At 39.0% G+C, this 19,503-nt stretch overlaps 1 protein-coding gene across 6 annotated transcripts in view; it reads right to left on the bottom strand.

Moving 5' to 3' along the window:
• Window positions 1–19,503, bottom strand: part of ESR2 (estrogen receptor 2) — an 83,171-nt gene that overhangs the window by 8,899 nt on the left and 54,769 nt on the right. For all 6 annotated transcript variants that reach the window (XM_040700579.2, XM_046941376.1, NM_204794.3 and 3 more), the window contains 4 exons: window positions 18,102–18,277; window positions 15,492–15,608; window positions 5,771–6,061; window positions 1,256–1,394 (listed from right to left, as the gene is read on the bottom strand). In XM_040700579.2, the coding sequence (XP_040556513.1) occupies window positions 1,256–1,394; window positions 5,771–6,061; window positions 15,492–15,608; window positions 18,102–18,277 (723 nt within the window). The remainder of the gene's footprint in view (window positions 1–1,255; window positions 1,395–5,770; window positions 6,062–15,491; window positions 15,609–18,101; window positions 18,278–19,503) is intronic.

The following is a 19,503-nucleotide window of genomic DNA, read 5'->3' as shown; positions in this document are numbered from 1 at the left end:
TGAAGGTACGGCTTGCAGGACAGCTGCCTCATTACTGCCTGGCTTCTCACATGCCTCTTGGCAAAGGAGAAATTCAAGTTTTGGGGGAGGACCGGCAGCTGCCAGCATCAAGACAAAGGCATGAGCATCAGAGAGGTACGTCTACAAAGGTTGTGTGCGTAATGGAGCTAAAGTTCACATGAGTGTATCCTAAAAATAACACAGGATGCCCAGATGCTTGCTAGCTCCCACTCTGTTAAGTCTTATGGAGTTGAAGGAATTTATCAAGCCAACTCTATTCGGCTCGTATTAGCTCCCAAGGAACTGAACATATCGTTCAGCAATTTCTTATCATTGCACTGAACAACCCAGTGTGTCCTCGCACAGAATTTTATACGAGAAAACCAGAATCCATTTCAAATCTTCTGTAATTCAAATTTATTTCTCTTGCTAGCCCATTTTGCTTTCTGAATCTATGATGGCGACGATTATTTAGCTTGAGCCCAAATTGGTGCAGATATGAATTTCCCTAGGTTGAAAAGGTTAAGAGAGATTTTACTCCTTGCCAAGACAGCAGATTTTCTCTTTTTACCAACGTGAAGCCCACATCAAATTGTTCTAACATGCTGTGGTAAAACATCCTTACTAATCCATATTCTTCCCTGCTGGTACGTAGCTATGGATAAATAAGTTTTAAACTTGGAAACACTCTACTTAAGCTTGAAGAAAACTTTCGGTATTAAACAGCAAGTTACTTTTTGAAACCCCTTTTGGCTAGTGCTACAAAGCTCATTAATGTAGCTATGAAATCTGCACTAAGTACAGGAAAAAAAATCTGAGATAAACTACTTTAAGTAACTAAAATAGAGCCTGAAATGCTGTCTATTTTTTTTTCTTCTTTTATTTATTTTTTTTTAAGGGTTGGGGAGAAAATCTATTGGCTGATGAAAGCTGTTTGATAACAACATCGTGTTGATGTCTACAATCTTAGCATCTGGAGCCCTGGATCAAAAGGATCAAAACCTACAAAAACAGTGAAAAACACAGAGAAATTCAACACTGTTATGTGGTAGAGGAATTCAGGAACTCCCAAGTTCAACAGCACTATTTACACTCAGCACGTGAATTCTCAAGATATAATTGTTAAAATACAAGTGAATGGTATTGTTAAATTAAACGTTCACATCATTTCCAATATTTCATCCCCTTCCTTTCTCCATTCATCTCCCTCCAAACACACTAACTGAAGGGCTCTCGAGAAGTTGATTTCTCTTACCTGTCGAGTACAAGGTCTGGTGCGAAAATTAATTTCCCAGGATGGTCGATCGATCTCCACATTAAACCAATCATTAAGACTTCCATCCAGCAGCTTTCCAAGAGCCTGACTTGGTCATAGAGGCTGAGATCAATAAAGCCTAAAATGATGAAAACAGCATCAAATAAATCAACTTGTTTACATCTCTGTTTTTATAAAAATGTTTTGAATATACAGAAAAAGAAAAAAAAAAAAAAAACATGGGTTGTGAAGAAAGATGGAAAAAGAGGCACTGATACCAGAAGTGCACTGCTGCCATCTCAAATGGGAACAGAAATAGTTGTGATTATCCTTGACACATCTTCCACAAAACATTTGAAATGATAGAACCACAGAATCCTTAGAGTTGGAAGATACCTCTGAAGGCCATCTAGTCCAACTCCCCTGCAACAAACAGTGACACCACAGCTCAGTCGGGTTGCCCAGGCCCTTATCCAGCCTTGCCTTGAAAGTCTTTGGGGAAAATAAATATATCAGAGCAGTGCTGAAGTGCAACCGGCACGTAGGTGAATGCAGACCTGCCTTACATGCAGGCACCTCCTTAGATGACAGCCCCAGAGACTTGTTGAATGTATCAAGGACTGACTATGCAAACTCACATCTATTAAAGATTTATTGTATTATACTGTGGAGGACTCTTATGAAAACAGACCATACTTTTCCCATAACATCTAAGGTTGTTGTTTGCAGGGTTGTCACTTGGTGTTTTGTTTTGACCTCGGGAGGCAGCCATGCTTCTGGGTTTGTTTAGTACCTATGAAAGAAGCCATATCTCAGTCACTCTGTGCCATCACCTTATTTCTAAATGCCATGTGTTAATCATATTAAAAAAAAAAAAAGACAAGGGTAGTTGATGACAGCAGACGTGTCTGCATTGCTTCCATACGTGGCACCCCAGAAGCAAGAACAGAATCGATGCAATAGGGCATAAGTCCTTTTCTAGCATTCAGTTCCCTCTGGAACGTGTAGCAAGTGCCAGATAATGCAGCAGCACAGCCAGAAGAGAGAAAAAGTTGTTGTTTACCCCTTCTTCTGCAATAACATACAAGAAGAAAAGCCTTAGAAAAGGAGTTGAACTCTGTGGTTCTTAGGGGTCCCTTCTGACTTGGGCTATTCAATGGTTCTACAAATAAAGAAAAATAAAACAGGCACACATAAGGAAAATAAAGAATTAACAACAACAACCACAGAGAAAATGGAGAAGCGTCCACTACCAAAAGGCAAACCCAAGAAAAACACAGAGACAATGGCCATCAGTTCTGTGCTCAGTCTGCACCTCTGTTCTAAATCAAGATCAGGTCAAAGTTTTCAAAGCAGAGCTGTTCCAGATAAGACTGCTAACAAAGGTGCTTCAGCTTAAGATGTGCTGGTAACTACGGCTCTAAGTGGTGAAAAAATCATCACAGGGCCCAGCCATGGGAGGTGGGTTTCCTGCAGCTCTTTCTGCACAGTTCTCTGACGTCTCAAATGTGCACCGTACATTTGCACTGTCACGAAATCTGCTCCCAGTAATTTATATAAATGTTCCATACATTTTCAGCTTATTAAAGTACTGCCCTGGAAGACAGTCGGTGACATCCCCAGGTTATCATAAGCTGGGTAATGCATACTCTGGCTTTGCATGGCTGGAAGCGCTGCCTTTCACACTGACAGCCTTACTCCTTTAGAGAGGAGCGAACGGGAGCCCACGAGCTGTGCTTACCCTCACAGATTTCACTGTCAAAGAATTTACTACAGAACTCGCAGCCAACGGCAGGTTATCTGCCAGACCCAAACCCTCATAATTTTAAAAGTGCTTTTAGAAAAATACCCATGGAAGGGTGAATAGGATAAACTGACAGGGATGGTTTCCTGGGAAACAACAGCTCAAAGACATTTCAGGGGTTTATTTAAATCAGCAGTTACAGAGGCGTGTGCTGATTTCTCCACCATAAACAACCAGTTATGGGGTTGAAAAAACAAATCCCAGTAGAGCTGTCAAACCAAGTCCCAGTTTTCAGTGTAAAGGTAATTAGAGATTCAGATGTATCCCGGATGACACCTGCTAAATACGCATTACCAGCACCAACAGTATGATTTATGAACATCGAGCGCTGCTATTAGGACTATTCCTTCCCTCTTTGTAGCAATCATGTTTAAAGGTTGAGGATAGCACATTAGCATGACAGCATCTATTGCAGAATCTGAAGTCCCTTTTCATTTGCTGCGGAGTACATTAGATTGCTCATTTTTCTGTGGCTGTAGAACCCATCCTTTAAATTCTGTGTTCTATATCTAATCCTTTAATATAAATTACTAAGATAGACTGCTATAACAGCACAGGAAAAAAAAAAAAGAAAAACAGAGAAAAAATCTTCTTCTTCTTCTAGTTGTGCAGTACCTACCCAAAGACATCACTCTGGCCAGCAACTATGTTCCATAATGAATCTGAACTTCAATATCAAGACAACATCCCATCTTTCAGCCACGTGCTCCCTTCAGCTCTCTTAAACTAGGTCAACCGAGTCAAAGGCAGTTACAGAAGCTATGCTATAACCACTGATAACTTCCAATTAAAATCATTGGAACTCATGAGAAAAAAAAAATAACAATCCAGGCATTGTCTTCTACTTTTATGAGCAACAACAAAAATTCAACCCAATAAGCTGACTGTATACCAAAAATATACTCACAGAGTAGGACTCATAATAAAAGAAGGTCATTAAAAATTAAGTAACAGAAAAAAAAGAGACTTAGATTTCCTCTTCAGACAAACTTCTATCAGCATATAGCACAAACAGCATTAGGATACGAAGAAAAAAATAAAAAGATTTTCTTTTACTTAAGGATGACCATCAAAGTAATATCCATCTACTAATTTAGAAGGGAAGTATATTAAAATTATTGGAAAATTAGTGCTCACTGGGCCATTAGTCAAGAACTATTTTATTTTACTTTGTATGGATCTAGATTATTAACTTCAGGGAAGAATTTGCAAACTGAAATCCTATGGGCTGAGCTTCATCATCATGTTTACTTTAAAGGAAGAAATAAATCCACGTTCAAGAAGATGCTGTCAAAGCCACGTTATACTGCAATGTTATTTGTATCTGGGAACATATTGCATTTCACATCTATTTTTGGCATTTTTTTAAAATAGTGTTTATTTCTGCTCTGTGTAATAGGAGTGATCACAAAAAACAAACACACGTGATAAAGTGTAAACATTCCCAGGAGCTGTTTTGAAGGACTTTAATCACCTCAACAGTTTTCTTCATACAATTCTCTGACTGCCAAGAATGAGGTTTTACTTCTGACGTACACTGAAGGCATGCTAAAAGTAATCAATGTCAAACTGGAGCTGGTTTGGAAACTAATTTTCCTTTGAAGTTTAAAATATAAGAATTTCATTTTTGGCTGAGGCTGTGGTTTCTTCTGTTGCCGTTTTCATTTTTAAACTGACATAATTAAAAGTAAAAACCAGAAATGAATCTGTAATTAGAGACGTTACTTTATTTTTTCCTTTCAAATATTGCTTAATTGCACTCAATTTGGAACAATCCATGTTAACAGGAAAATCACTTTACAAATAGCTAGCACAGTTTCAGATGCTCGTGCAGTGCTAGCATCTCCTTCCCAGCACCCAACCTGGAATTTGCACACCCGAGAACTATCACACCTGCACCATTCAGCACAGAAGCTTAACCAGGGCATTCTGTAATGAGGAGATGCAGCCCTACAGCCATGGGGTGCTGACTCCTCAGAGCAAATGGATAAGGCTTAGGACTTCTGGATGCAATGCAGAACACATCAGCTGTGTGAGGTACGTGCAGCTGTAGGGATCACCTCCAGCAGAGCATTGTATCTGAAGTTAAAGAATAACACATCCATAGATGCTTCATTCAAGGCAACACACATAGTTCAGTGAACGCTCTTTGCATGACCAACAGCCCAAAACATTCGTGTTCATTTTTGGTTTGAAGGAAAATGCACAATAGTTCTGAGATTGATACAATGTACCTCAATCTGATTCTCTCATGTACCAATTATGTTAGCTGAAGCAGTTGTGTAGACTCAGTTCTTGGCTACACAGCAGTTTTCATCAACTTCAATACAAAGCCTTCAATAGATTTCAAGGAAACCATTTGTGGTGTGTTGTTTTTTTTTCCAGTAGCAGTCTAGTTAATACACATTTTAATGAACTTACTTAATCAGATTAATGAGGCATTTAAAGCTGATGAGATAAAAAATTACACATAACATTAACGATGCTTTTTAGCAACCTGAACAAGTACTTGGATAACAACAGGTATCAAATTACGGGCAAGGCTGTTTTCTGATTCAAAATCAAAATGCTCCCAAGTGAAGGTCTGAGAGCAATAATTTGCCCATTACTGCTAAAGCACAGAAAGTATAAGACTTTCACACTGCACATTTACAGTGCTATGCCATTAAGGCATCAAATGAAATAGATAAAAAAGAGATTGAAATTCTTACCAGGAATTTTTTTGGCCCAGCCAATCATGTGAACCAGCTCTTTGTCTGCCAGTTTTGTCAGGGACATCATCATGGAGGCCTCGGTGAATGGTTTGCTAGGACGACTCACCAACACATTGGGAGGCTCAGCTTCAAGTAGAGTTAAAACAAACTGTTCTGGACTGACTGTGCTGAGGAGGATCTCTTTTACACGGGTTGCAGCCTCATTATACTTCTTGGTTTTGCCCATGCAATCTTCTGAATTACGATGGCGGCGCAGGATTCGATACCCACAGCGTTCTCTTCTTGAGCCTGACACAAGAGGTACACAATGGCATTGAAATGTGTTTCTCTCACTGTTGCATTGTACAAAACCAAATGTTTGGGGAGAAGGGGAAAAGTCCCTCAGTAGTGGATGTTCTAACATCAAACATCAAGTTTCAGACTTTCTAGAGCATTCAACACTGACCTAACTTTGGTAGTTAGTAGTCTTCGGTAGAGCCTCCTGAAGATAAAATGACTCAAAACAATGTTTATTTTTGAATCTACTTCACAAGTCCCTGGGAAAATCCCACTGACATCAAAAAGAGATAAACCAAGTCTTTAAATGCAACTAATGAAAGCTGTTCAATTCTGCTAATAAATTTTGGTTTTCAGTGTTAATTGGGAAAACAAATTCTAAAGTTTGAGCCATGGGTAAATATCTCAGCCAGAAGCACAGCTGGGCCTCGCTGCTAGCTGGGTGCTCAGCTAGGGACCTACTGAAAGGTAACCTGTCTTCTCCCTACGTCCAGTTAAGCCAACTGGAGTTTCCCCATAGTGAATTTGGGTATCTACAATTAGAAAGAGCAAGACCCCAGTTTGGAATTACACCTACAGAACACTATTTCTCTTTCACAGAACAGTCCTTTTACAAAGGCCTTAAATTCTCAAGATGACTTTTTACTGTTCATTAAGACAACATTAAACATTCTCTGCCTATCAGTATTATTGGTGGGATCACTGTAATCTGTTCTTGAAGAGCAGCCATGGAAAGAGGCTAAGGGGTTTAAAAACAGTGGGCATCTGAGGTAGAGCTCAACCACAGTGTCTGTTTCCCCTCACACCTTTTTTGTTTATTTATAAATAAACTTTGACACTAACTAACATGCAAGTTTTCATCACATTAAAAAAAAAAATCAAGTTATTTGGAAATATTATGTTACTAAATAGATTCATAGGCTTGAATCCTCCAGTAGTTAACATTTTCAACATCAGTGAGACATTTTCCTCTAAATCTTCCAAAACACAATTTTTTTTTGCTAGCCAATGCTTTTACTGACATGATATTCAAACACTGAATTTTCATATATACATAAATACCAGTGGTTGCATAAATCTATATCAGATTGACATTTATTATTCTACTAGTAGAGACCGTGGAGTCTTAAAGCATAGTAATAGGTTGTCTCATTTTGTTTCAGTCCCATAAACTACACAAAAGCATCCTTTCATGTAGTGCTGCTATCTTGACAATACTGCAGCTAATTAAGCCTTTTTGGTGTGCTGCCCAAAACAACATCATAGCCACAGAATGTGGTTCTTCTTTATTATTCTTTATAAACTTCATAAAGTGCACGAAGAAAAAGGAGTAGATGAATACGACAGTGGAAAAATCCCAGCAGTTCCAACCAGCACCCTGACTCGGCTAATCTCGTGGCTGTCAAAGAACAGTGATCAGCCTGTGGTCTGGAAATGACACCCACCAGATAAGTCAGCAGGAAAGGCTTTTCAGTTCACCTGCAGTGACCAGAAGTTCCAAGTCAACCTCTAACTATACCAGAGGATCTGGATGTCACCTACCAGTAGGGCCATGGGTTTGGACCAGTTGCCAGAGACCCCCTTGCATACATACATATGAGCAAGAGAACTTGCGAACAAGACACATGGAAGATCACAGAAACCAAAGGCCAGCTACTAATAACACCGATGCATGAGAGAAGGGCTGAGTACCAGACACTGGTTCCTGTGCCCTAGGGAAGTAGGGGCCAGCTGCCTGGCAGACAGAGAGTTTAAACCCAGCTAGTGGAGGGATACATATTGTATAAAACCATATATTTGCCACTATTTGTATTTCCATAAGTGCTAGATGTGGTGTCTGTCAATTAGCATGGCTAGCTGTGGATATGGGTTTTCAGTTTTTGTTAACGGCAACAGCTGTTCATGTTTGCAGGTAGCAGACATAGTAATGGTGCAGTTTTCCTTCTATCAAGCTGCTGGTCTCAGCAATTCTTATCATTCTTCATCCACATCTATCAGTTACATAGAACACGAGTTGACTAAATTCTAACAAGGCAATGCAATTCTGGCTCTGAGTTTCATTTAGCAAAGTAAGAGGTTCATACATTCGCCAAATTAAAAATAAAAAGGAGTAAGGGCACACACACACACACAAAAACCCAATTTCAGATGCTATTGCTAAATTAGATGTTGGGTGAATGCAGAGTCTCAGTGGCGGATGTTCCCAGATGATGTGGCTTGTCAGATCACAATCCTGTCTTGTCTTCAGCAGCTGTCAAGCACCATTTGAGTCAACCTGTGAGAAGGATGAGATGTAGAAGCCAGTCAGGTATAACCTGAGGGCATCAAAAAGACTGGCTAAGGATTAACAAGTCTGCCTTGACTTTACAGGTGTGGAACTTTCAACTGCACATTGTCACAAACCTCACTTGCTGCCTGTTCAGTAAACTGCATCAGATGTAAAAGGGAATTGTAAAGAAGATCTGAATATTAGAGAACACCCACTACCTGGAAGCAGATGAGACTGGAGAAGACAAACAGGCAAAACTGGTTCACTGAACAGCTCTCTGGCATGGAGGAACCCAAGTGGGATGAAGCATTCAGAGTAGTGTTTGGAACCAGTTGGAAGTACTGGTTCCTAGTAAATTCATTGTAGGAAAGGATGGTTTTGTATCCTGAGAAGGGGTGGGATGAAATGGCTTGAGTACTGGCAGGACATGTACATAAACATTGTATTGAAGGAAAATAATCAGGGATTTGCAGAACGACATAGTCCTAGTTTAGCTGAATAAAAACTAGTTAGAAGCTGCCAGAGAAGCTGAGCAGCGGACACGGGAGGATAACATACCAGAAGAGACAAACAGAGCTGAAGGCATTATCTCATGGTACATTTACAAAATCAACCTTGATTATGACACTCAAAAAGAAAAAAAAAAGTTTTACCTGTAAAACCACATAAGTAACAAACAAGTTCTTCATCTCTCTGGACAAATTCTTTTCTTCTTGAGAAAGTCAAAGGACAGTGAGGTAGAGGCTAATTTCTACACACATGCATGGAAGATGCGGTGAACTCTGCTAGGCCTCATTTTTGGACTAACGCACAAAGGTCAAGAGGAAAGTCTGAATGCACTTCATCAGCTGTAGAAAAACATTCCAGTAGCACAGTGGGCTGCAGACTGTTCTGAAGGCACACCACGCACTGAAAGTATGTAAATATTTTCCTTCAGGAAGGACAAAGAGGAAAGGTTGGCAATGTGCTAAGAAACTGAAACAAAAGTACAACTGGAGGCAGAATAAAGAAGCACCAAGGTATTGGCGTGCTCTGTTTACAGAGAGATCCATGTCTCTGACTTCCATACGAATGTGCATGGTAGAGAGGGTAATCACCAGGAGAGTACTGAACGAAAGCAGGAAGCAGTGCCTTGCTGAAGTGTTTTGAAAACGCGCACCTTGAAGGACAGAAGGAAAAAAACAGAGCAGACTAAAAGCCATAGGGAGACACACTGTGGAGGATGGATTTTCTTGGGCTATTAGAAAATAGCAGTTGTTCCATGACATGCATCCTTCAGTACCTGTTGGAAATGTGAATCCCCCAAATAGAAAATGCATGAAGAAGAGCAGCCTTTGAATTAAACACATGGCAAAGTAGTTCAGTTGGCTGAAGGGACCACAAAAGCTACTGGCTGAAGGGGGAGCTGGTGAGATAAGGAGATGTCTGGTGGCACAATGAGGAAGAAACTCCAGCAAACTGGACACATGTCATAAGTGACATGAGCTCGGGAAAGAATTTGCAACCTGCTGATCGATCCCAGTTCAGTTCCTGGTACTGAAGTGAACCCAGTACTATGGGACTCAATATGCTCTGATCAGTTGTGCCCACATCTTTTGAAAAGGAAAATTAAAAATAAAAAAATAAAAAAAAAAATGAGGCATGAAGTAGGAAATAAAAAAAAGGGGGGGGGGGGGGGGGGGGCGGACAGAATACTTAATTTTTGTTTGTAATTTTAATTACTGTTATTTTAATTCAAAGCAGGCAAAGTCGGATTTGCTGAGCAGTGTGCATAAAACACAACTCATCCATAATTAAAGGAAAAATTATTTGTTTCCACATTTAAATTTACTCAGCTGATACGTGGGAAAAAAAAAGAGAGCTGTAAGATTACACAGCTAAGAAAGCAATATTTAAGCTTGCCAGTCAATGGACACATTAGGAAGTAGCAGCTTTTCCAATTAATACAACATTTCAGCAATGCAAAGGAATTTTTGTGCTTCCTATTTAAATGTGAAGTTCAGACAGAACTGAAAAATTTTGCCTGTACAATTACTAGCATCCAAAAGGCATGTGTGCTTATAAATATGTATGTAAGAAATAATTATAGACAAGCTTAATGTTTAGCTTTAGTATATAGAGATATGAATCAACCCGTGTAAAGGCACAGCAATAGAACACTTAAAGTTTCCAAGATTAGAAACTATTACTGAAATTGCCACCAACTCCCTAAATATACTTAATAGCTAACATTCATTCAAATAAAGGTAATTCAGGCAATTGGAAAAGTGCATAAGATGATCAAATCTCTCATTCTTCCTACTACACTCTTCTTATTTAGAGCAATTATTTGCACAAGAAAATAGCTGTATTCAGCTGAGAACACTAGACCAAGGGCAAGACCTCAAGTTACAGCATCATAACCCACATGGGTGAATGACTGCAAGAACGTAAGTAATAAAACACACTGAAAGAAGTCGCTGGGTTTGCTCAGCTCAGAGCAGAGGAGGCCATGGGGAGGCCTCACGATGGCCTACAGCTCCTCATAAGTGGAGGGTCAGGCTGGAGGGTCAGAAAAAGGTTCTTCACCAGAGGGCAGTGGTCATGGCACTGGCTCTGTAGGGCAGTGGGCAGGGCCCCAAGCTGCAGGAGCTCAAAGAGAGTTTGTACAATGCTCTCAGATGTAGGGTTTGGATTTTGAGTGGTCCTGTGTGGAAACAGAGCTGGACTTAATGATCCTCATACGTCCCCTCTGACTCGAGATATTCTACGTTAAATCCTTAGAAAGAACCTGTTCACTCACCTACAGACAAACTGCAGACAAGGATTACTGGCAGTAATTGTGGCAGTTGGGCACATTGCTCTTAACGTTGGTTTTGGTCCCTGACAGCTGCTTATGTAACTAGTCAGTTCAGTAGCGTTTGAGAGCAAGCATTCATTAGTAAATCATAATCACTCAAGTCACTTTGCAAGGAAATGCAAACATTCTGGTGAGTATTCATAGAACAGGGCTGACAAAGCTGCTGCTGTCTGCCAAGAACATATGAGAACAGGGGATGAAATTACAGTAATTTCTAAGAGATGAACTATAATTAATACATTTCATGTCCAGAGAATGCCATGAAACCTTCTACATGAAAAATAGTTTGCAGTGTTTGTGCTACATAGAGCTATCCAGAAGCTACAAGGGGCAGGCAAATACAGGAGAAAAAGAGAGCTAAATTCTGAACTTCAAAATCCATACATCACCCCACACAGAAATCTGCTCTTCTTTCTGTAAAATGAAGGAATAGCATCAGTACTCAGAGGCAGTATCCAGCCATTGCCTTTTAGTATGAACCCCCAGCATTCTCATTTCGTCAGGGAGGTGGCAAAAAAGAGCTCTATCTTTGGAAGAATTAAATCTATTCTAACAAGAACAACAGGGATACTGAAGACTTCTTACCAAAGAATGTTTATTTCAGCCTCGGGAACCAAAAAAAGAAAAAGCACCAGCATATTTACACAGAGGGTAGCTATAACAAAGTGATGAAGCAACTCCCCTCTTCTTTCTTTACCTTGGGCAAACAGCTCAGACCATCTCAGGCTCCCTAGGTGAACATCAGAAAGTTCTAAGAGCAGATCTCTTTTAACCAGATCTATTTTATTCAAGGTTTCAGGGCAGAATCTACTTTTAATATATTTGTAGTAATTCTGTTTTCCTTGTTCCTGATGACAGTGCTTTCTTTGCAATTAGTTTTCTACTATCACTCCTAATGCCAAAATTTAGCGGTAGTTTTCTTGATTAGAACAGTAGGCAATACAGGCTTCCTACAGAGAAATTTACAGATACAGTGTCTAAGACCCTGTGCTTCCAGCAGTATGATAAATATTCTGCTAGAAAATCCATTATCACCTTAATACAAAGTACCTCCAAGCTAGGCTCCGCTGAAATTCTGGTGGATTGTCAGGTTGACTTATCTACATTTATGAATGCTATGACATTCATGAGTCTTCAAGCCAGGAAACTCCAAAGGAAAACTTTCCTACTTTCTCCTACTATTTTAAAAATATAGTAGGAAAAAATAAAAATAAAAATATAGCCTCCAGATCAAAGCGGTGGGAGGGTAAAAACACAGTCTAGCTTTGAAATAGAAATAGGTATCTGCATTAAATGAGATGAAATGATATGCATGCCTGCTAATCACCAAACATATACTACCCGAGTACATTTACACACAGAAACATATACAAATATACACAAAACACATTTTCCTCAAGATGGCTATTGATACTACACAAAATTAGGATTGAAAGATTTGATGCAGTGTAGAGTTTATGGTGAGCTTTCATAAACCAGCAAAGTGGTAATTGAAGCTCTTTTGCCACTTCTGCAGGACAACAAGTCTTCCCAAGCAAATATGCACTGACAAACCATCCTATCCAAGGCTTTAGCAGAAGTGAACCAATGAATTCACTAAGTGACCTGGGAAAAAGCACAGAGACTGGGGAAAAGCCTTCATTAAAAAGAAAATGTACACTTTTATGGCTTACTATGGCATAAAAGTGGTAATAAAGCATTGCTCTAAGAGGAAAAAAAAATGAAAGATAATCACTCCAATCTGCAGGAAATGTCATGTGTGTTTCATGCAAGAAACACACTTTTAAATCTGTCTGGTTTAAAAGTCTGTCAAATAATGGGACCACCACGTCCCCATTCATCAGTTTTACACACAGCTGTCTCTTATCATCAGTATTCCCTTATCATCAGGGAATTCAGACAATTCAGCTTCAATTATCATGTAATTTTTAGATATATTTTTTTTAACTTCTTAAGGTTCTCAAATTCTCAAAATTCTCAAGTTTCAATGCTACTGAAACTAATTTAAAAACTAATTATTTTAAATATATAACTCCCATTACTTATTATATTTAATGTATCAGACGCAACAGACATATCTAATATATCTGTACATAAATGAGTTTTAAAGTGTCATCAATGTTGTATAAACATTCATTACATTGCTTGTAACACCTTAGTGTCTGTGAGGTCTAAACACAAGTCAGGATTTCCTGGACAATTAGGATAAAAGGATTCATTTGAAGGAAGTACTGTGGAAGACCACCTTATGCCACAATAGAATTAACTTTTTCAGAAGCCCTCCAAAGCTGAAGCTTGATAGAAAACACTCTCAGAGAGATGGAGTAAAATTCTCAGTCATAAAGTTGGATACGAGACAGCAGTGCTATTCAGAAAGTAAAGTTTCAAAATGTTTCCCTTTTGCAAGAAGGTTTTCCTTTCTGGAATCCAGTCAGCAAAAGTAGCTAAGACCACATGAACAAAAAACACCAATAAAGGGGAGATACATCAGTGCAGAATAAAATAAGACATTAGTGTAGAAAGAACTAGCTGCTTTGAGTAACAGACATCATTATGTACCTCAGGAGTACAAAAAGCAATACAAGGAACAGTTGAAATTGTGGCTCTAAGCTGGGAGTTATCAGATAGAATTGAACAAGGAGGCAACAATCGTAACAGGTCATTGAATGATTACAAACTGAGTATGATACAGCCACGGAAAAGGCAAACAGCATCCTGGGCTACATGCAGAGAATACCTCCTGCAGACGTAGGCATGTTTTAATGCTACTACAGTGAAGAGAGCTCACAGGAATACCTTCTACAATTCTTGTCATCAAAGTGCAAAATGCATTAGTCCATCCTGGAGATTATTATGGGACCAGCTGCCCTAACTTCCAAAATCCGTCAATAGATTCTTTTACGGGGAGATTGCTTGGTTTATTTAGTCTAATAAAACAAAAGCTGTGAGGGGATATGACTATAATCCATAAATACAACCAGAGCGTTAACAATAAAGAAAAGAGCCTCTAAGCCACAAGACAGTGTTGCCACAAGAATAAATGGGCATTAAACATTCTGCAATAAATGCTGGATGGAATTCAGAAGAATGTTCCTAATGAAAGAAATAATATTCTGCAAACAGCCTCCAGATCAAAGCGGTGGGAGGGTAAAAACACAGTCTAGCTTTGAAATAGAAATAGGTATCTGCATTAAATGAGATGAAATGATATGCATGCCTGCTAATCACCAAGGACCAGGCACAACGACCTTGTCCCTTCCATACTAGTGTTCGTAAGTAATGTTTTCCCAGCCTATTTCTATCATGAACATTGGGAAAACCATAAGAACAATAAACCTTGACTATAAAAGTACATTAAGTACTTAAACATCTTTAAAGGGATTTTCTTCTTAAGAGTAACCTTTAAAATTCTAGATGTACACCTACAAGAAACAGGACTTAGTAGAGGGGAGTAAAACAAAAGGCTAGATAGTGCAATGATAAACAGGGATAGTTCACTGCTTCTTTTGATGAAAGAACGGAAGTGACCATATGAAAGAAGCCCATGAGAAGCAACAACAAGAAAAATAGAGAACTACCTCCTAACCCTCTATAAGCAGATAAAGCCCCACAGAAAGTGCCTGGAAAATGGATTACTTTTCTTTACAAGACATGCAGTCAAGCTGCAGAACTTCTCGCTATGGGGTGTTGTAGATGCTAAGACTTTACAGGATTAAAAATGAGGACGCTGGACAAGTTGCCATTTGATTAACCCACCAAGATCCAAACCTCTTCTAGATCACTAACTCCCAAACTGATAGTTTTTGGAAGCTGAGTTTTCAGCAGTAGCTTCACACAGATGTTAGTCTCACTCCTCCCTCTTCATTCTTTGTCACCATTGGAAGCAGGATGCCAGGCTAATTTACTACTGCTCAGAATGGGGGGCTGAATGCTCTTGCATTCAGCCCCAGGGCATAGTACAGGCTCATTTACCCCCACATTAGAAAGGATTTCAGTTTGACTTGATACTCAGGCAGAAGCATCCTTGGTTCCCATTCTGCAGAATATAGCATGCAAATAAGCTTCATTTACAGAGCTCAGCGGAGGAACTAGGGTTTTCCTGTATTTAATCTACTCCCTGCTCCTTCCCACAGGCTTAATTCAGAAAATTGAAGTCTCTTCCTGCTTTAAGAATTGGTGCATTCCTACCTATAAAACTTGCTTAAACCTTGCTCAAATTGCCTTGTTGTGCCTTTTTAGAATTCTGGGGATCAGTTGGGGGGAAGCTGTACAGAATTGACTGTATTTTGAATGCACCAAATCCCAGGTAAGCAACAACAACACACAGAACTCACCACATTTCATCATTCCCACTTCATAGCATTTCCGTAGCCGGCATGCCTGGCAGCTTTTGCGCCTGTTTTTGTCTATCGTGCATTGATTGGTAGCTGGGCAGATGTAATCATTATGTCCTGCAGCAGAGTAAAGGAGAAAAATTTAACATCTCCACCAACCTCTCTTGGCTATTTCCCAAATCAGGGATTTTAAGCAACTCATCTACTTCTTATCTAAGCTCCGTTAATTTAAACAAAGCAAAATCACATATTTATCCTGTACTGAAAACATCGATATATGGCCTTAAAATGCAACCAGAAAGCATAGACCAGCTTTTACTGTTGACTGCTAGATAACCAAGCATCTTATAATACCAACACATTACTGAAAATGAGACATACACTCGTGCGGAAATTTACTCCCAGTCTAAAACATCTTACTGTATATTGGGTTTCTACAGATGGCAGAGAGCAGAATTTGTCCTCAGCACATTTGAAAACAGCAATGTACACAGCCTCTGTCTGCTAAGATTTAAGTAAACTACACCTCTATTTAATGAACTCTCTGTCGGGCTTGATAAGTCCCAGGAATGAAGAAGCCTTTGAAGAACTGACCCTGATAGAAGTTTTTGTTATTTTGAAATTAAAAGCCTGAGACTGGCATAAATTAGTGCATACCATACAAAACAAAGAAAATCACAAACACAAGGTATAACTTTCATATATTATCAACAAGTTTTTGTTTTACTTGCACCAGCTGTCTTCTCTTCTCCCCCACCTTCTCAGAATCTCTTTACACTGTTGTTTCTAATTAACCAATAATCTGTTTCAAAAGTTTATTCCTATAAACTAGACCTGACTATGAAGTTGATCTAAATGCGACCAAATTACCTGTTGTCAAACACTGTAAATCTCTCTTGCAGTCATCACCAAAGAATACAAAAAATATTCAATAATTTACATTTCCTAATTTCTTTTCACTCAGGTTGTTTCTCTAAGTTATTTTTTTTCAAACATTAAGAATGGATCAGACAAAGATACAGCAGTCTACAAGTAGGGTGGTTGGTTGTTTGGTTTTGTGTTTTGCCTTGATTCATGAGCAAGTCCAAGAGTTCATGTCCCCAAGAGTAATTATTTAACTGAACCATTGTGACAATTTCCTTGCAAAATTAAAATAATTTTAACCTTGAATTTTTGAACCAACAGAGTTTTAAAAAGAGCAGGTTACAGTTTGTCCCATTTCCTTCTGGTAGATACGACTGAAAAACAAATTACTGTTTATCACTCTTCACACAACACAAGGGGAAAGGAGGAAGAAGCTCTCTGTTGCTCTATACCCCAAGCACAAAGGAGCATAAAGTGGTTTAAAACTCCCATGTCCTTGAGATTATTTATGTTGCATGCAGATGTTCAGAGATATGGGACTGATACACGACTAACTTAGACAAGCAGGAGACCACACACATTTGTCCAGTCGTAACCTTTTAATTTCAATTCTGGGCCTACCATAGGCCAAAAGCCAAATGCTTGGCTCCAGGATGCCCAGAACTTTTCAATTTTTATAAGCAGCATCCTTCATAACAACAGTTGCAACTGAACACTCAGTAGTGTTTTATGCCAAAAACTTACTTTCACTTATTTGAATCACAAACAAATATTACCTGACAGGGTACATTAAGGTGTACAAAAGGCCACAGTAGGCAACTTGTTCATGGCCACAGCACATGCGATCAGCACAGAACAGGCAAATAATTTTCCTGACAGAAAACACTTTGAGACCAAATTCAGTCTCCATTTGTGTTAACAAGAGACAAAGTTATCTTCAATTATTTTAAAAAGTCAAAAGAACTTTCAGCAATTTGTAGAAATTGTTATTTACCTGCACAGAACTTGCACAATAAATTGGAAAGGCAAACTAGTTTTAAGTTTGATTCTAATGGCGACACCAACTCTGCCACATTGAGTCAAAAGAAAATACCTCAAGACTCCTGAAGGCCACATGCAGCAGAGGAAGAGAACATTACAGACCAAAGTGTGTTGGTATCCATAGTTATCATTCAATGTCAGTTGGATTAAGTTTCCACTAAGAGGCCTCTGGACATGATGACCAGAGCCAAGGGTAAGAAGCAGATGTGATACTAAGCTGTAATACAGTGCAGAAGTCACTGCCTATAGCCTGTGATAGCAACCATGGATGTAGATATTATATACTATGACTCAATAGATCCAAACAATATACTTTTGTTAGGAATAGCTCATCCAAAAATTTTGCTTGTGAGAAGTATCTACTCTGCATCTGCTATAACAAATTCAGAATTACTGTGTCTACTTTGCAACACAAACTGCAATTAGATTCATAGGTGCGCAGTGCCATCCCACTGAGGCCATTGCTGCTGGGCTCTCCCATGACATGTTCTCCACCTCCTCTCTAAAGAAATGAGTTGCTTGCTTTGTAATGTTTCCAGATGTTGATAACAGAAGAACCAAAAGACAAAGCAGTCAAATCTACTTACACATGCAGCACCGCACACCAGGATTTTAAATCAACCCACTACCAGAGCAATTGCTGCAGTCTCTGATCATATGAAAAAATCTCACTTGAGCTAAATCATCAAAAGCTGATTTTCCTACCTTGAATACTTCTTTTAAAGAATGCTTTGCAGCCTTCACATGACCAGACTCCATAGTGATATCCTGAAGCATAGTCACTGCAGACTGCGCAGAAGTGGGCATCTCTTTTTGAGCCAGGATTACTTGCAATTGGGCTTGTACAGTCACTGCCGTTAGTTTTTCTTTTTAATGTCTCTCTGATAGAGAAGAAAAACATTATAAAAGGAAAAAATGAATCTAGTCTCATTATAGCTATGTAAATCTAGCAAAGGATTTCATTATTTTTCACTGGAGATGTGAACAAGCAGCTCAAAACGTTAGACAAAGCTTTCTGTTCAAGGTGACCACCAGTGCTGATCACCATAACAATGGAAATGATGAATAAAAGGAGGTAAGAATACAAAGATAATGAAGAAACATCATCAATAAAATGCTTTTATATATTAGAAAAATATGCATTGCTCCACATAAATTAATAAGATGCATTTCTGAAGTGCAGCAAGTTGTTCCAACTTATTGGAATTATTCTTAGAAACTCAATTAAAATTAGAACAGAATAAAAACATGAAAGAACAACCGATTTTTGACACTAAGATCCTGAAAACAAACAGAAAGAGGAAGGGAACTTGGATCATCAGTAAAGCAGGTTTTAGGCATATGAAGGATATCCATTGTATACTTCTCTGGACACCATTTTCTTGGTAGTTTTAGCATATCTTACCTTCATGTCGATACAGTATTGAGTGAGAGAGAAAATACTGTGACATGCAAACTCTCAGTATCAGCTTGACAAAAGGAAAGCTGTGCAGTGAACTTAAAGGTATATATTTAAGCACAGAGGCTTCTCGTGCAGAGTTCTCCTCATGCTGCCTTCCAGCAGTATTAAAGAGAAGAAACATCAACTGGAATGAGACAGCAGGTTGCACAGTTCGTGCGACTTCTGAAGAATAAGGGTACACTTCCAGAGCAGAAATCTGCTCACCAAGAGCAAATTTAAACAAAATGGTAGAAATATGTTGAAATTGCTGTCATAGAGACTTTAACCAACACAGTAAAAGTAGACTTTGTGCTGGCTTCATGACAGGAGGTAAGGACAAAAACACCTACGTGCCTTCCAGGTTACAAGTATTTGAGGAGAATGTTCTGCAGTTTTCTAATAAAAGATTGGGGGGGGGGGGGGGGGGGGGGGGGGGGAAGTGCCTCTCAGCAAATTCCAAACAGAAAAGTTCTAAAAGTTATGGTACTTATCTTAGAATTAAGTTACAGCAAGATTTTTTTTAAAGTTCCTTTATCCAGCTGTTACAGGCAATAAAGGTGTTCAGATATTTACTGAGCCTGGTCTCTGATGACATGCATACAGTGAAAGGATTTCTGAATCACTGACAAATTTCCCCTTCTGCTACACTGGGAAGACCAACGTGGG

Source organism: Gallus gallus, chromosome 5 (assembly GCF_016699485.2).
Source record: "Gallus gallus isolate bGalGal1 chromosome 5, bGalGal1.mat.broiler.GRCg7b, whole genome shotgun sequence".
NCBI classification, from domain to species: Eukaryota; Metazoa; Chordata; class Aves; order Galliformes; family Phasianidae; genus Gallus; species Gallus gallus.
Note: the sequence above shows the minus strand (reverse complement) of the source record. Positions and strands in the feature narration are given on the sequence as shown.